The sequence below is a fragment of the Rhinolophus hipposideros genome (assembly GCF_964194185.1).
Source record: "Rhinolophus hipposideros genome assembly, chromosome: 22".
NCBI lineage: Eukaryota > Metazoa > Chordata > Mammalia > Chiroptera > Rhinolophidae > Rhinolophus > Rhinolophus hipposideros.
Genome location: NC_138068.1, coordinates 18,864,725 through 18,877,608, shown reverse-complemented (window position 1 = coordinate 18,877,608; position 12,884 = coordinate 18,864,725). Strand labels below are relative to the sequence as shown.

General features: G+C 49.3%; 1 protein-coding gene across 4 annotated transcripts in view; it reads right to left on the bottom strand.

Moving 5' to 3' along the window:
• Nucleotides 1-2,229: 2,229 nt before the first annotated feature.
• Nucleotides 2,230-12,884, bottom strand: part of MTCL2 (microtubule crosslinking factor 2) — a 69,438-nt gene continuing 58,783 nt past the window's right edge. For 3 of the 4 annotated variants that reach the window (XM_081034529.1, XM_081034530.1, XM_081034531.1), the window contains one exon: nucleotides 2,230-10,319. In XM_081034529.1, the coding sequence (XP_080890655.1) occupies nucleotides 10,167-10,319 (153 nt within the window). In that variant the 3' untranslated portion in view covers nucleotides 2,230-10,166. The remainder of the gene's footprint in view (nucleotides 10,320-12,884) is intronic. The other variant, XR_013992317.1, reaches the window with a different exon arrangement.

The following is a 12,884-nucleotide window of genomic DNA, read 5'->3' as shown; positions in this document are numbered from 1 at the left end:
CCTTTTAGCAGGCCACCGTCCCTAACCTGCTTGCTGCCCCTCTGCCCACTCCCATAGCTTCGTGCCTCTGCTCCTTTGAAAGCCTTTCCCTCTGCCTGGGAAGCCTTCTCTGCTTTTTTCCTGACAAAATGCCCTCTAATTTTAAGCCTCAGCTGAGGATTTCTCTCTCTCTCTCAGCCTTCTGTGAGGTCTCAGGCTGAATACCAGATGCCGGTTCTTTATGTACTCCCAAGATCCCAACCTGTGCCCTGTCCACCATCGGTTGTTGGCCCCAGAGAACAGGCTGCTTCCCCAGCACCCAGCACGACACCATGAAAATGCTCTCCTGCATGTGTGTGATCCTCTTTCTGAAACCTCCAAATGTTGGATTATGAGCAGTCCACAAAGTCTGAAAGAGAGGTTAGAGAGCGGCGGCTGGCGCATAACTGTGGTCAATCTTCCAATCTTCCACAGCAGCTGTGGTCCTTGGACGGGAGGCAGAAATCTGCCTTCCTTAAATTTCCACCCTGTGGTTGCAGCCTGCTGGCTTCAACAACCATCTGAAAGCGGAGATTTGCTCTTGGTTTTCTGAACGTCAGTTTCTGGGGTTCAGTGGTACCTAGTTCCTTCTACGTCTGTCCCCCTCCTTCAACTCCTCATTCGGCAATGAGCCCAAGAACAGAACACAGGATTCTCCACCAGGGCTGGCCATCCTGAAGCACAGTGAGAAGACAGCCTCATGGAATCCAGACCCAATACTTCTTCTGACTACCTCCCTGCCTGTTTCTTTTAAAGTAGTTCACAGTTTTTTTGTTTGTTTGTTTTGTTTTTTAGTTTTTATTGGGGAGTATTGGGGAACAGTGTGCCTCTCCAGGGCCCATCAGCTCCAAGTCGTTGTCCTTCAATCTAGTTGTGGAGGGTGCAGGCCACTGGCCCATGTGAGAATCAAACCGGCAACCCTGTTGTTCAGAGCTCCTGTTCTAACCAACTGAGCCATCCGGCTGCCCCTCTCCCTGCTTTTAATTTTTCCATGGCTCCCTACTGTCGACAGAATGTGGACGTTTGTTTCCTCATAAAGCACTGATCTGACCCAGCTTCTTCTTTCATCATTCCCTACTCCAGTGACATCAAACTTATTGTAGTTCCCCAGTTCTGCTCTGTTCTCTTTCTACCACGCTTTCACACATGCTGTTTCCTCTCCCTGGAACCATCTCTCCTCAGTCTGTTGCTTACAACACGCCACCATCCCTTTCATCTGGTCAACGTCTCAACCTTAGGTCCCAGTAAGATGTCCCTTCCTCTGTGAAGCCTTTCCTGATTCTTCGTGGCTCCCTGAGCATCCTGGGCTTCCTGCTGCCATTGCCATTTGCTTTCCTGCCTTCCAGGCCCATCTATTGTATCCTCAATGCTAATACAGGCCTGGCTGTTGTTAGATCCTCAAAAAAGAGGAGATCTGTAGAATTTTTATGTGGTAGCCAGCTTCCAAGATGGCCCCCATGATCCCTGCTTCCTGGTGTTCATGCCCAGTAGGGCATAAGGCTGATCTGTATAACCAGTAAGGTACTGCTGAAATGACAGTGTGTGATTTTCAAGGTTTAGTCATAACAGACATTGTGACTTCTACCCTGCTTTCTCATAGATCACTTGCTCTGCAGGAAGCTAGCTGCCATGTTGTAAAGACACTCAAGCAGTCCCATAGAGAGGTCCAGGTGGGAAGGAACAGAGGCCTCTTGCCAACAGCCAACACTGACTCGCCAGGCATATGAGCCACCTTCCAAATGGATCTCCCAGCCCCAGTCAAGCCTTGACTGCAGCCCGATTGACACCTTACGGCAACCTGATGAGACCCTGAATCAGAACTACCCAGCTCCTGGATTCCTAACCCACAGCAGCTATGATGTAATAAATGTTTTGGAATAATTAATTTTACTGTAATAGATGATTAACACATGTCTAAAGTGTCCTTTTTTTTCCATCATAGAGTCCTTTGTAGAAAAGTTCAATTCCATTTTCTGAGCACTCTGCATTTGTTTCTCAGTAGTCATATCACATTTAGTGGGAGATTCTGAGGTGTCAGCAGCAGGGAATACCTACCTGGTGGCTCCCCCCAAACCAGTTAGCTGGCTGTGGCATTCCCAGGTCTCCCTCCTTTCCAGGGAACTGGGGGTGGGCTAGAGTCAGGTTTCAAATCTGCTAGGGGTTTTCCCCATCCCAGAAGAGAAATCAAAGGAGGCCAAGTCCACGGAAATTGTTCATAATGACATACTTTATTTCCAATCTACAACCATTAAAAACCCTTTGTAAGTTTACACTGTACAGTTATTCTCATGTCAAAATAAGACATGGGGTGGGTGGTAGGGAGAGTTGATGGATAGGACCACAGTTGTCCTAGCACCCAATCCGTCCTGGGAAGGAGCCTTTTGAAGACAAGAGCAGGGGGGAGATGACAGTGAACAGGAGAGGTGGACAATTTGGCCCAAGGATGCCCTTGGTCCCTTCCCTCCTCAAGGCCTATCCCTGGGGTTCCCCTAGGGCCCACGACTGCAGGACCCTCACCAGGAAACCAGGCTGAGCAGGAAGCGGGCTTCACAGTATTGGTGGGTATTGGGGGGGAAGGCAGGATGGGAAAGAAGGACAGCTTCTGGCTCTCTTCCTCAGTCGCTGGGGGTTGGAGCTGTTTTTTGGCACAATCTACAAGGTCTCTCCGGAGGTGGGAGGAGGAAAAGGAGGAACTGGGGATTTAGGATTCTTTGCGTGAGGAGTTAGGTTTCTTTCCATTTGAAGAGAGGCTATGAGCCTATGGTGAGGTTTCCAAAGGATAAATAAATGGTCAGGGTCTTTTGTCTCCTGCCCCACAGGGCTCCCACCCCATGCCTGGTTGACACAATCCTACAGAACTTTTTGTAAAACCCAGATAAGTGGGAAAGATGAGCAGAGCTGGAACCAAGCCAGGGGCAGGGAAAGGAAGAATGTATGCCTTCTTCCTGCCCTCCAGCTTCCAGGAAGAGAATAGTTTTGATTGTTTTATTTTGGGGGGGCAGGTGGGGAGAGTTCCCGGTCTCTCAGGGGTGGGTGCTTCCCACCTGTTCCTGGTCTGGGCCAGCCTCAGGCCCTCACAGGGCTGCACTAATTGCTAGCATTGGTCAGCAGCGGGCAAACTCATGTTATATCAGAATCACCCCAGAGGGCTTGTTAAATCCCAGCTTGCTGAATCCTACCCTGGAAATTCGAATTCTGTAGGTCTTGGGGTAGTGCCAATACTTTGTATTTCTATCAAGTTCTAGCTGCTTTGATAACCTCCAGGCACCTCATCTTCAACAAACTGGTGCCCCGAGGCAGTGTCAGGAAACTGGGCCACAGCTGGCAAGGCCCAGCCCTTAGGGGCACCAAATATTTGGGAAGCTGCTAGGAATAGTCTTGTGGTGAGTCCCCTGTGCAGAGAAGTAAACTAAGGCACAGAGATCAGGGGCAGAACTAAGAGAGGAGCCAGGATACCAGGGACCAGTGCAAAATGATGGTAACACAGGACCCCCAAACACAAGGGGTGCCTGGGGCTCTAGGGATCATCCTGGGGTTCACTATAAAACCATACAACCAGCTTAAGTTAGAGAAGAGGTCTGTGCAGACCTGAGTCAAGTCTCTAGAGTCCTGGCTGAGGTTGCTCTTCACGGATATAGTAGTTTGAGTGGTGTCAGAATGGATCGTGACAAGGAAGCCAGGTCCCACTACCTTGGCCCTTCAAGGATGCTTGTAGGAAACCAAAGCTCCTTTCTTTGGGGCCTGGGGTCCATGCTGCTGGTGAAGGGCAGGAAGAGAGGGGATCAGGGTCAACGGGACAGACAAGAGAGGGTCCAAGGAGGGTGAGGGAGTGGGGAGAAGCCCTGGGCAGGGGACTCAGGCCCAGCTTTACGTCCCTTTCGTTCTTGGGACTTTGCAAACTACAAATGCTGTTAACAGGGGTAAAGGGCAAAGCCAGGATGAGCTGCTCCGGAGCCAGTGAGGCTCAAGGGAGAGCAGAGAGGATGGTGGGATGTCAAATGGACAGATGGACAAATGACCAGGGAGCGAAGAACCTAAGTCAGGCTGCATCTCCTCCATCAAGGCCATGTAGGACTGGGCAGGGTAGACGAGGCCAGAGTGGGGTCCCAGGTCCCCCCCACCACACACGCACTCTCCGTGGAAAATGCTGGAGTCCTTCCAGGAAGTTAGCGACAGAGAAGACCATGTGACTCAGGGTGGGACTAGGGGAGGTCTTTCTGGGCTGGGGGGGCTGACACCACCTGAGGTGTTGGGGAAAGGTGTCCCCTTTGGTGTGAGTAAACATGAAATAAAACAGAACCCAGGAAACACCCCCAGAGCTGAAAGCAAACATTAGAGTGGGGAGACCACAGCTAAGGGCACTTCCCTGATAGGAGGATGGGAATGTGACCCTGAAAGGCAGTGAGGGGGTGCTGAGGTGACAGAGAAATCCATGGGAGGGGAGCAGGGCTGGGAGGCCGTTTTGGGAGAGCTGAGGAATGGATGCTACAAGTAAGCCCGGGGCCAAGAAGAGGAAAACCTGGCGCTGGGCTAGGGCCACTGGGTCGGCTGGCAGGAACCAGCAGCGAAGAGGAGGCAGGAGGGGAAGCTTTGGAGGAAGATGATAAAGGAGAGGATGGGTAAGAGGTGGGGAGGGAACAGACAGCGCAGAGAGAGGAAGAGGCTCAACCCAGATCACAGAATGGCAGGGTGGTGTCACATTTGCCAATGGGGATGCAGAACCTTCTGGAAGTGAGGAAACCTGGGTTCTGGTCCTGGCTTTGACTCTAGTTTGCTGTGTGACCTTGGGTGAGACACTCCCTTCTCTGAGCCTGATTCCTCATCTAAAAAAGTGAAGGGGTTTTGACACAAAAGAACAATGAGCATACAATTCCACTTACATGAGGTACCGAGAATAGGCAAATTCATAGATGGAAAGTAGAAGGGAGGTTAGCAGGGGCTCAGGGCAGGGGGAATGGGTACAATTAGTGGGTACAATTTCAGTTTGGGATGATGAAAGAGTTCTGGAAATGGATATTGGTCATGGTTGCACAACACTGTCAATGTACTTAAAATGGCTAGAGTAGCAAGTTTTATGTTATGTATATTTTGCCGCAATCTTTTTAAAAACGTGAGAGGGGTTGGTGCAGATGATCTTGCAGCCCCCTTTCTATTCACTAAGACTAGTGAGGGGGGTGAGAAGGGTGTGACCCCCAGGGCCAGGTCACTGAGGGTCTGGCCTCCGGACAAGGTGTGCGGTCAGACTCCTTTACATTTCTGTAGGACCGTATGCTTTTCCAAGGAGAGTCGTAGGCACGGTATTGTACTTGATCCTCCCCACAGCCATGTGAGGGAGAAAGACATTCTCCCCACTTTATAACTGGGGAAACTGAGGCACAGAATAGCCAAATGATCCGAGGCCAAGGTCATTCAAGTTGGTGGCAGTTTGTTATTTTTTTTTTTTTAAATAGTCCTTATACCTCACAGGTTTCCCTGTTGAAACTCCAACTGGCTTAGTAGTCTTTCAAGAAAGGACGCATACTATAAATTAGGAGCAGAAAGAGTGGTATCCTGGGGCACATAGGCTTGCTTCCTGCTTGGAAGATGCGAGTTATGAAACCTGATGTGTTTCTCTTTTTACCATGAATGCCAGGAAACTCAAGAGTAAATTTCTTTTTATACCTCTTTTATCTACTGACTTGAAGCACAGTAAAAAAAAAAAAAAAAAAGGTACACTTTGGAAATTCAGTGGCACAGAGTACATTTTAATCGCATGGTTATGATGATTACATCAGGTCGATTTGGGGAATGATAGTTCTTGTTTTGTTGACTTTCTATTTACGTTGTCTTATGAAACTAAGATTTGAAAAGATTCTATTTCTGTTGTAGTATGCCTTTGATTGTAAATGGCCTCTGATGCTTTCTGGAAATTCTCAGGGTTATTAAACCAAATCAGAGCTGGGTTGAGGACGAGGTCCCCGTAATTCCCAGCACAGTGCTCTTTTTAAATACAGCATCGTGGTTATTGGTTCAAAGGAAGATGGCCTAGTTGGTCAGGGCTGTGAACTCAGTGTGGCCATTGGTGCTCAGCACCTCCCTGGAGTTTGTGAAAGATGTAGGTTCCTGGCCCAGAAAGTACGGGAGGGGCCCAGGAAGCTGCATTTTGGAAAGCTCTCAGACGATTCTGATGCAAGGCGTCCCCAGATCACCCTCTGGGACACACAGATCCAGTGATTCAGGGTGGACTGCTTTAATCTCTGGGTTGGGCAGTGGCACATTTTGGGTGTCCTGTATCCATACAAACGCCCCCGTGGGGCAGTGCGTTTGCATAGCAAGCAGGACAGAGTTTGGGCTGGGGAATCCAATGGACCCAGGTTCTAGTCTAGACTCGATGACTTCCCAGTTAGGTGACTCTGGGACGAGACCTGCGCCTCAGGTTCCTTATTGGCAAAATGGGAGCACTAACCCCTGTCCTGCCAAGGCTGCCTCCCAGAGTTGTCCCCGAGAGGTTGGGAAAACATGTGGGATGGAGGAGCGATTTCTAAATAGTAAAGTGCTCTAGGTGGAGTACGCAGGGGGTCATTATTTTTATTATTATTAACAAAGAGGGAGTAGGAACTTGGGGGGTTGGTGAGGCTGGAAGGGGAAGGCACTCAGGATGAGAGGGGAGAGGGAGGAAGAGTCTGGAAGTTGGGTGGGCAAGAGGAAAACAGGCTGGGTGCTGAAACCGTGAAAGCAAACCCTGAATGGGGCGGGTATGATGGAGCCATGAGGCGATCAGGGTGGAAGAGGGTCAAGTTTTGGGGGCCCTGAACTGTCACCGGGGAGGGCAGCCGGTAGAGGAGCGTCTTGGGAAACTGGGAGGGGGGGCATTTTGAGTTCATAGGAAGAAAGACCTCTTGGAGGTGTTCTGAAATTGGTCAGCCTTTGCTGTGAAAAGAATTGGGGCGATGGGGCTGCCAGGGAGATGGGAAATTGGATTCTGATGCCTTGTGCATACAGGGTCTAAAGCCACTAATGCACCAAAGTGGTAAGATTTTCATTTCAGATACAGACATCATGGCCCCCAGGAAGGTCTAATTTGGCTCTGGAAAGAGGTCTGATATAAGAAACATAAGGTGGCCCAGTTTAGGGTCAACCATGCCAACTGGTCTTCCATTTCCCCCTCACCAAGTGGTGCCAACACCATGGACCCAAGCCTAGATCTAGAGCTGTAGTGGCTTGGGACCCCAGGGTTCCTCACGACTTTGGTTGAAGAGAGTAGAGATAGGGAAAAAGGAGGAAGGATAGAGGAGGAGGGGAAGGAGGAGGAAAAGGAGGAAGGAGTAAAAAGGTCGAGGGTGAGTAGGAAGGGGAAGCAAGAGAAGAAGGGCAGTGTTCCTTCCTGGGACCCCAATGTTCCAGGGGAAGCTCCACTATGGGTCAGGCAGTTTTCTGCTTTGGGAATGTTACCAAGACTTAAAAGGCATTTGAAGAAACAAAAACTTAGAAATTACATTCCAAAAGAGTAGAGAGGTTTTACAAACCAATCCCCCCACCCCCCAAAAGAAAACACAACCAGTTACTACTGAAAATGCTAAAAATCAAACCAAATCAATTATTTACAGAAAACGTTTTCAACCCCATCTAGCCCCACGTCCAGAGGCTTCTAAAGGAAGAGTGGTGAGTGAACTTGCACAGTGGCATGCAGGAAGTAGAAACTGGGACTTTTGAAAACCACGATCTGGAGCCTCTGACATGGGCTGGGGGCCAGGCGTCCAGGCGCTGAGACAACGACGTTGGCAAGGACAATCTTGGACGAGGACGATGGTAAGGCTGAGTGGTCCGTAGGCCACAGGGTTCAGGTATCATGAATTTCTCCCCAAGGCTGAGAATGCAGACTCCCTGGCCCTCTGGAGCTTGGGGAGGTGGCAGAAGGCCTCTGGTGGCTTGTAGCCTGTTGTTGTGAATCCCCTCCCCTGGAGGTAACCTTGAAGGGGCCCCTTGACCTCTTGGATGGGAGGGATGCATGCTCTGCCCACACAAGTCACTATGGCACGAGGAAGTGGCTGGTCAGACATGACTCTGATATTTCGTCAATAGGAAATGGAGGTGAAGGACTTTGGGTAACTGGTCCAGGTGACCCTGAAAGGGCATAACTAGGAGCAGGTGGGAATGCAGAGGAATCTCCAGAGTCCTGTGGACAAACTAGAAAAGCTGCTGGCTTTTGGTCTTCCTGATGGGGAATTCCACAGACAAACCATTTCATCCTGGCATTTCCACTCTGAGCCCCCAGCCAGCTACAGGAGGGCCACATATCTATCTGTGTGTGTGTGCGTGTGTGTGTGTGTGTGTGTGGTGTGCAACCAAAATGGGTTCACTCGTGCCAAGGGGAGGCTACCTGACGCCTCCTTACCACACTGCAATCAGCCACGTTGCAATCCATCTGATGGCTTGAGCAGCTTGGAATGCAGGGAAGAGTGGGCAGTGAAGTTGGGGCTGAGAGAAGAGCCAGGAGAGGCCATAAGGCTAAGGAGAGAGGCTGGTGAAAAGGCTGGCAGGCTGGTGAGAATGCAGGCAGGCTGGCAGACACTCTCAGATCCATGTGCAAAGCTGCAATAAACAACATTCTCGGAGTTCAGGCCTGTTTTCCTGCGAATTCTCACATGGGGAACTTGAAGAGATCTCTGTGCTCTTGACAGAACCTAAGTACTCATGTTTGACTCATAAAAAAAGGTGTCAGAGGGAGGAAGGAAAATGAGAAAGGAAATGGAGAATGTTTGGGAAGTGGTGACATCGGTCCAGCCCTCCAGCCTGTCAGCGAGCATTTACAGATTGACTGCTGGGTGCCGGGCAAGTACCAGGTGTTGAGTGAAAAGCAGTGCTCGGAGGCCAATGGTCAGTGGTGTTGGGGGAATAAGCTGCAGGAACCCCCAAACTTGACCAGGAGACCAGAGCTCAGCTGCTGAGCTGCCTCATCCATATAGGGGATCCCACTCCCGTCCATCGTGTTAGAAATCTTGCATTGTCCCAGTGGCAAGAATACATGTCTCAACCTCCAATAAATTACCTTCGGGACTTTGGGGTAAATTAAATTATTAAAATAAAGTAAAACCACCTTAAATATTTATAGTAAGAAAAATTAAAATAAACAATATAGGCAAGAAATGTGTTTCCAGGCCGCGCCACCTACCGCTGTGTCCTGGGACGCCAGGCTTTTGGAGTGTTCCTTCGCCCGGCCTGGCCAGGGAGTCTCTGTGGGGAATACATCTGCCTTCCACCAGCCGCAGGATGTAAACACAGTGGTGATGTGGCGCCCCCTCTAGGGTGCCCGTGGAAAGAGGCCCCAGTGATCAAGGCAGTGGGCGTTTGCATTTAGTCATTTATCTGTGCACCAGGTCTTGAGAGAGACTCAACCTATTTCTGTCCTCAAGGAATCTCCTGGGAAGGTTGTCACCTTGGCAAGGGAGGCAGTTCCAGTGGCTCCCCGACCCCAAGCCCCACACATTCCCACCTCGTCTTCCATCCTTGCTAGATCCAGGCTCTGGGCAGAGATCTAAGGCTCTGGGATTCCAAGCAGATATTTGGCCCTGGCTACTGCCCTATCATACCCCCTAGAGTCACAGCGATCCAAAGTAGCAGGGCGGGGAGGAGGAAGAGGCACTGGAGGGAAGGAAGGGTTGGGGATCATGCCCAGCCCAGCTCCACCAGGAACCCCACGCTGAGCCCTAGGCCAAAGCCTGTTCTTCTCATTGGTGTTTCCGCCCATGAAAGGGGTGTGATTGGCAAGGAACAGCTCTGCCAGCCCTTTCCCTGAGGGGTGTGACCACAAGTGGATCCTTTCCTCAGCTCTTCGGAGAAGTGGATGTGGGTAAAACCAGGCAAGGCTCTCCTTTAGGATCCAGGGATGGGTTCTCAACGGATCTCTCTGGAGATGCTTCCGAAGCCCCATTTTGGTCTTTCTCCCACTCACTGCCTTCCCCTGGGAAGTCGGAGATCGCCACCCAGTGGTCAGCAGGAGACCCTGCTTTACCTGGATGGGAAAGTTGTTCTTTTCGGTGGTGCAGCTCCTGGTCCCCAGGGCGAGGTGATGCAGAGGGCAGGGCCCTCCCGTCTGTTGGTTCCCTTCGCTGGTTCCCTTTGCCTATCCATGGACTGGGCTGGTTGAGGTGGGGAGCGCAGCTGCTCTGTCACTCGCTGGGGGGGACTGCCCTCTCCTCCGCACCCCAGCCGGACTCCGAAGGGTGCAGCCTGCACTTGGATGGAGAGTGGCGGACAGCTGAGCGGGACGGCCGCGCGAAGCAGGAGGTGAGAGACTGGGAGCTACAGTCACAAACAGCATCCTAAGAGGAGGGAGGGACGAAGTCAGGAGGAGAGGAAGCACTGACCACCCAGGGGTTGGATGGCCAGCTAGGCCAGGACTCCGGACTCAGCCATGCCTGGGGACCAGTTCCCACGGGTGGTAGCCCCAATCTGGACCAATGTTTTTAAATTGTTTTTCTTCCACTAGAGCAGTCATGAATATTCATAAATAACATTCCAGAATAAATTCTAGAATATTCAGAGAAGACAGTGGATGTTGTCCATGGCCCTACACATCAAAGATAAATTCTCACCACATTGCACACTCATACATGTACCAAAATGACCTCATCCCTTACAACCTGTGTTGTAGTTGCAAAACATGAACACTTTTCTGTCACTATGTGTGTCTAGATCTCCTTTTTAACAGCTGTCTACTATTCCACCCAGTGGAAATAGCTTAATTAATTTGTCCAATTCATTTTTGATGTGCATTTAGGTCGTTTTTATTATTTTACTATTACACACACAGGGACAATGGTTAAAAGTGCTGTTATAGAAATAGAATGTTTGGTTCAAATCCCAGCCCTGCTACTTACCAGCTGTGTGACCTTGGATAAGTTACTTAAATCTCTGAGCCTTGATTTCTTTCTCTCTAAGGTGAGGGACGTGATACCTTTCTCAAAGTTGTTGTGAGGGTTAAATCAGATATGATATGGAAAGTGTTTGGCATAGTGCCGATTAAGTACTTAACAAATGTTAGCAATTTTTATTAATAATGCAAGACATTTCTTTATACAAATATGTTTTCCCACCTCTGTGACTATTTCCACAGGCTACATGCATAGAAACACTGGTCAATAGGTAACGTACATTTTACATACTGAAAAATATCTGGATCAACTTTAGAATCAACATTCAAAGTACAGCCAACTTTGAACCTTTGTTACTTGATGTAGGTGTGGTTATATGGGTGTGATGGTTAATTTTATGTGTCAGCTTGACTAAATCTCAGTGTGCCCAGTAGTTGGTCAAACATTATCCTGGGTGTGTCTGTGAGATTAATATTTAAATTGGTAGACTGAGTAAAACAGATTGCCTTCTCTTATGCGGGTGGGCCTCATCCAATGAGTGGAAGGCCTGAGTAGAACAAAAAGTCTGACTTGAGCAAGAAACAATTCTTCCTGCTTGATGGTCTTAAAGCTGGGATATGGGCTTTCTTCCTGCCTTCAGACTCAAACTGAAATATCGGCTCTTCCCGAGTCTCAAGCCTGCCAGCCTTCAGACTGGAACTACAACGGATGCATGTGCTATACTGGAATGATCACAGCTGGCTCTCCTGGTTCTCAGGCATTTGGACTCAGACTGGAACTAAACCATGGACTCTCTTGGGTCTCCAGCCTGCTAACTCACCATGCAGATCTTGGGACTTGTCAGCTCCCATAATCGCATCAACTAATTTGTTGTAATACTGGTGTAAACCAATTACACACACACACACACACACACACACACACACACACACAGCACCCACTGATTCTGTTTCTCCAGAGAACCCTAATAAAATGGGCATGTTCAGTTTGTGAGAATTTAGTGAGCCATATCTTATGTATATTCAATTGAAAAGTTTTTAAAAAGTTAAAAAACAGAAATATTTGAAAGATTTTTAAAAATTCAGCCAGCTGGGTGAGAAGACAGAGAAGTAAAGCACTCACCACACACGGCTGGAGGGGTATAGAAACCGGACAAAGTTTTTTGAAAGACAAGTTGGCAACATTTACCAAATACCATTAAAAATTTATATTCTTTTATCCTGTAATCCCATTTCTGCAACTTGAACCTAAGGAAGTAATCTGAAATGTGGAAACATGTTTTTGGATCAAGCTATTCACCATAGAATTACTTATAATAGGGAAAAACTAGAAACCACCTAAACATACAATACATACCAGTGGGCCAATCACAGCCCATCCCAGCTCTGTGCCCCACCCACCCGCAACCCTCACTGAGTACCGGGCACTCCACATGACAGCAACTCTGCTGCCACAGTTGACTGGAGCCAGGGAGTCCACTGGACTCGGGCTGGACCAAAACTGTGGAACTGGGACAGAGGGATTTGAGATAGCCTCTCTCAGGAGTTTGGCCTGGGAGATGTTATAAAACCAGAGCTCAGACAGCCCCCCTGACCATATGCAAATGCAACAGAGAAAAAGAAGAAGGAAGAGGACACAAAATGAAGCTCAAGAGAGAGGAAAGGGAGACAGAGAAGCTGCTGAGGCCTTCAGGTCCTGGCCCTCAGGTTCCATGAGATACGCTACCATTTCCCTCTCTGCGATGCTAACCTAAATGCTTTCTTTTACTAATATGCAAATAATTCCCCATGAAATCTGAAACTGATATCAGGAGGGGGAAGTGCAGCAAGAGTCTCAGAGAAAATGAGAGCACTGAGGCATGGAGGCTTCGTGGGGTGGGGTGGGTGGGGGGAGATGCTGGTAAATGTATAAGAACTAGCTTTCCAGGAGTGAGGGGAGAGGCCCTGACTTGCGGCATTTGCCAGTTTTCATGGTGTAAGCCCTCCCACTGTGGCCAATCTCAGGGTACCAAGG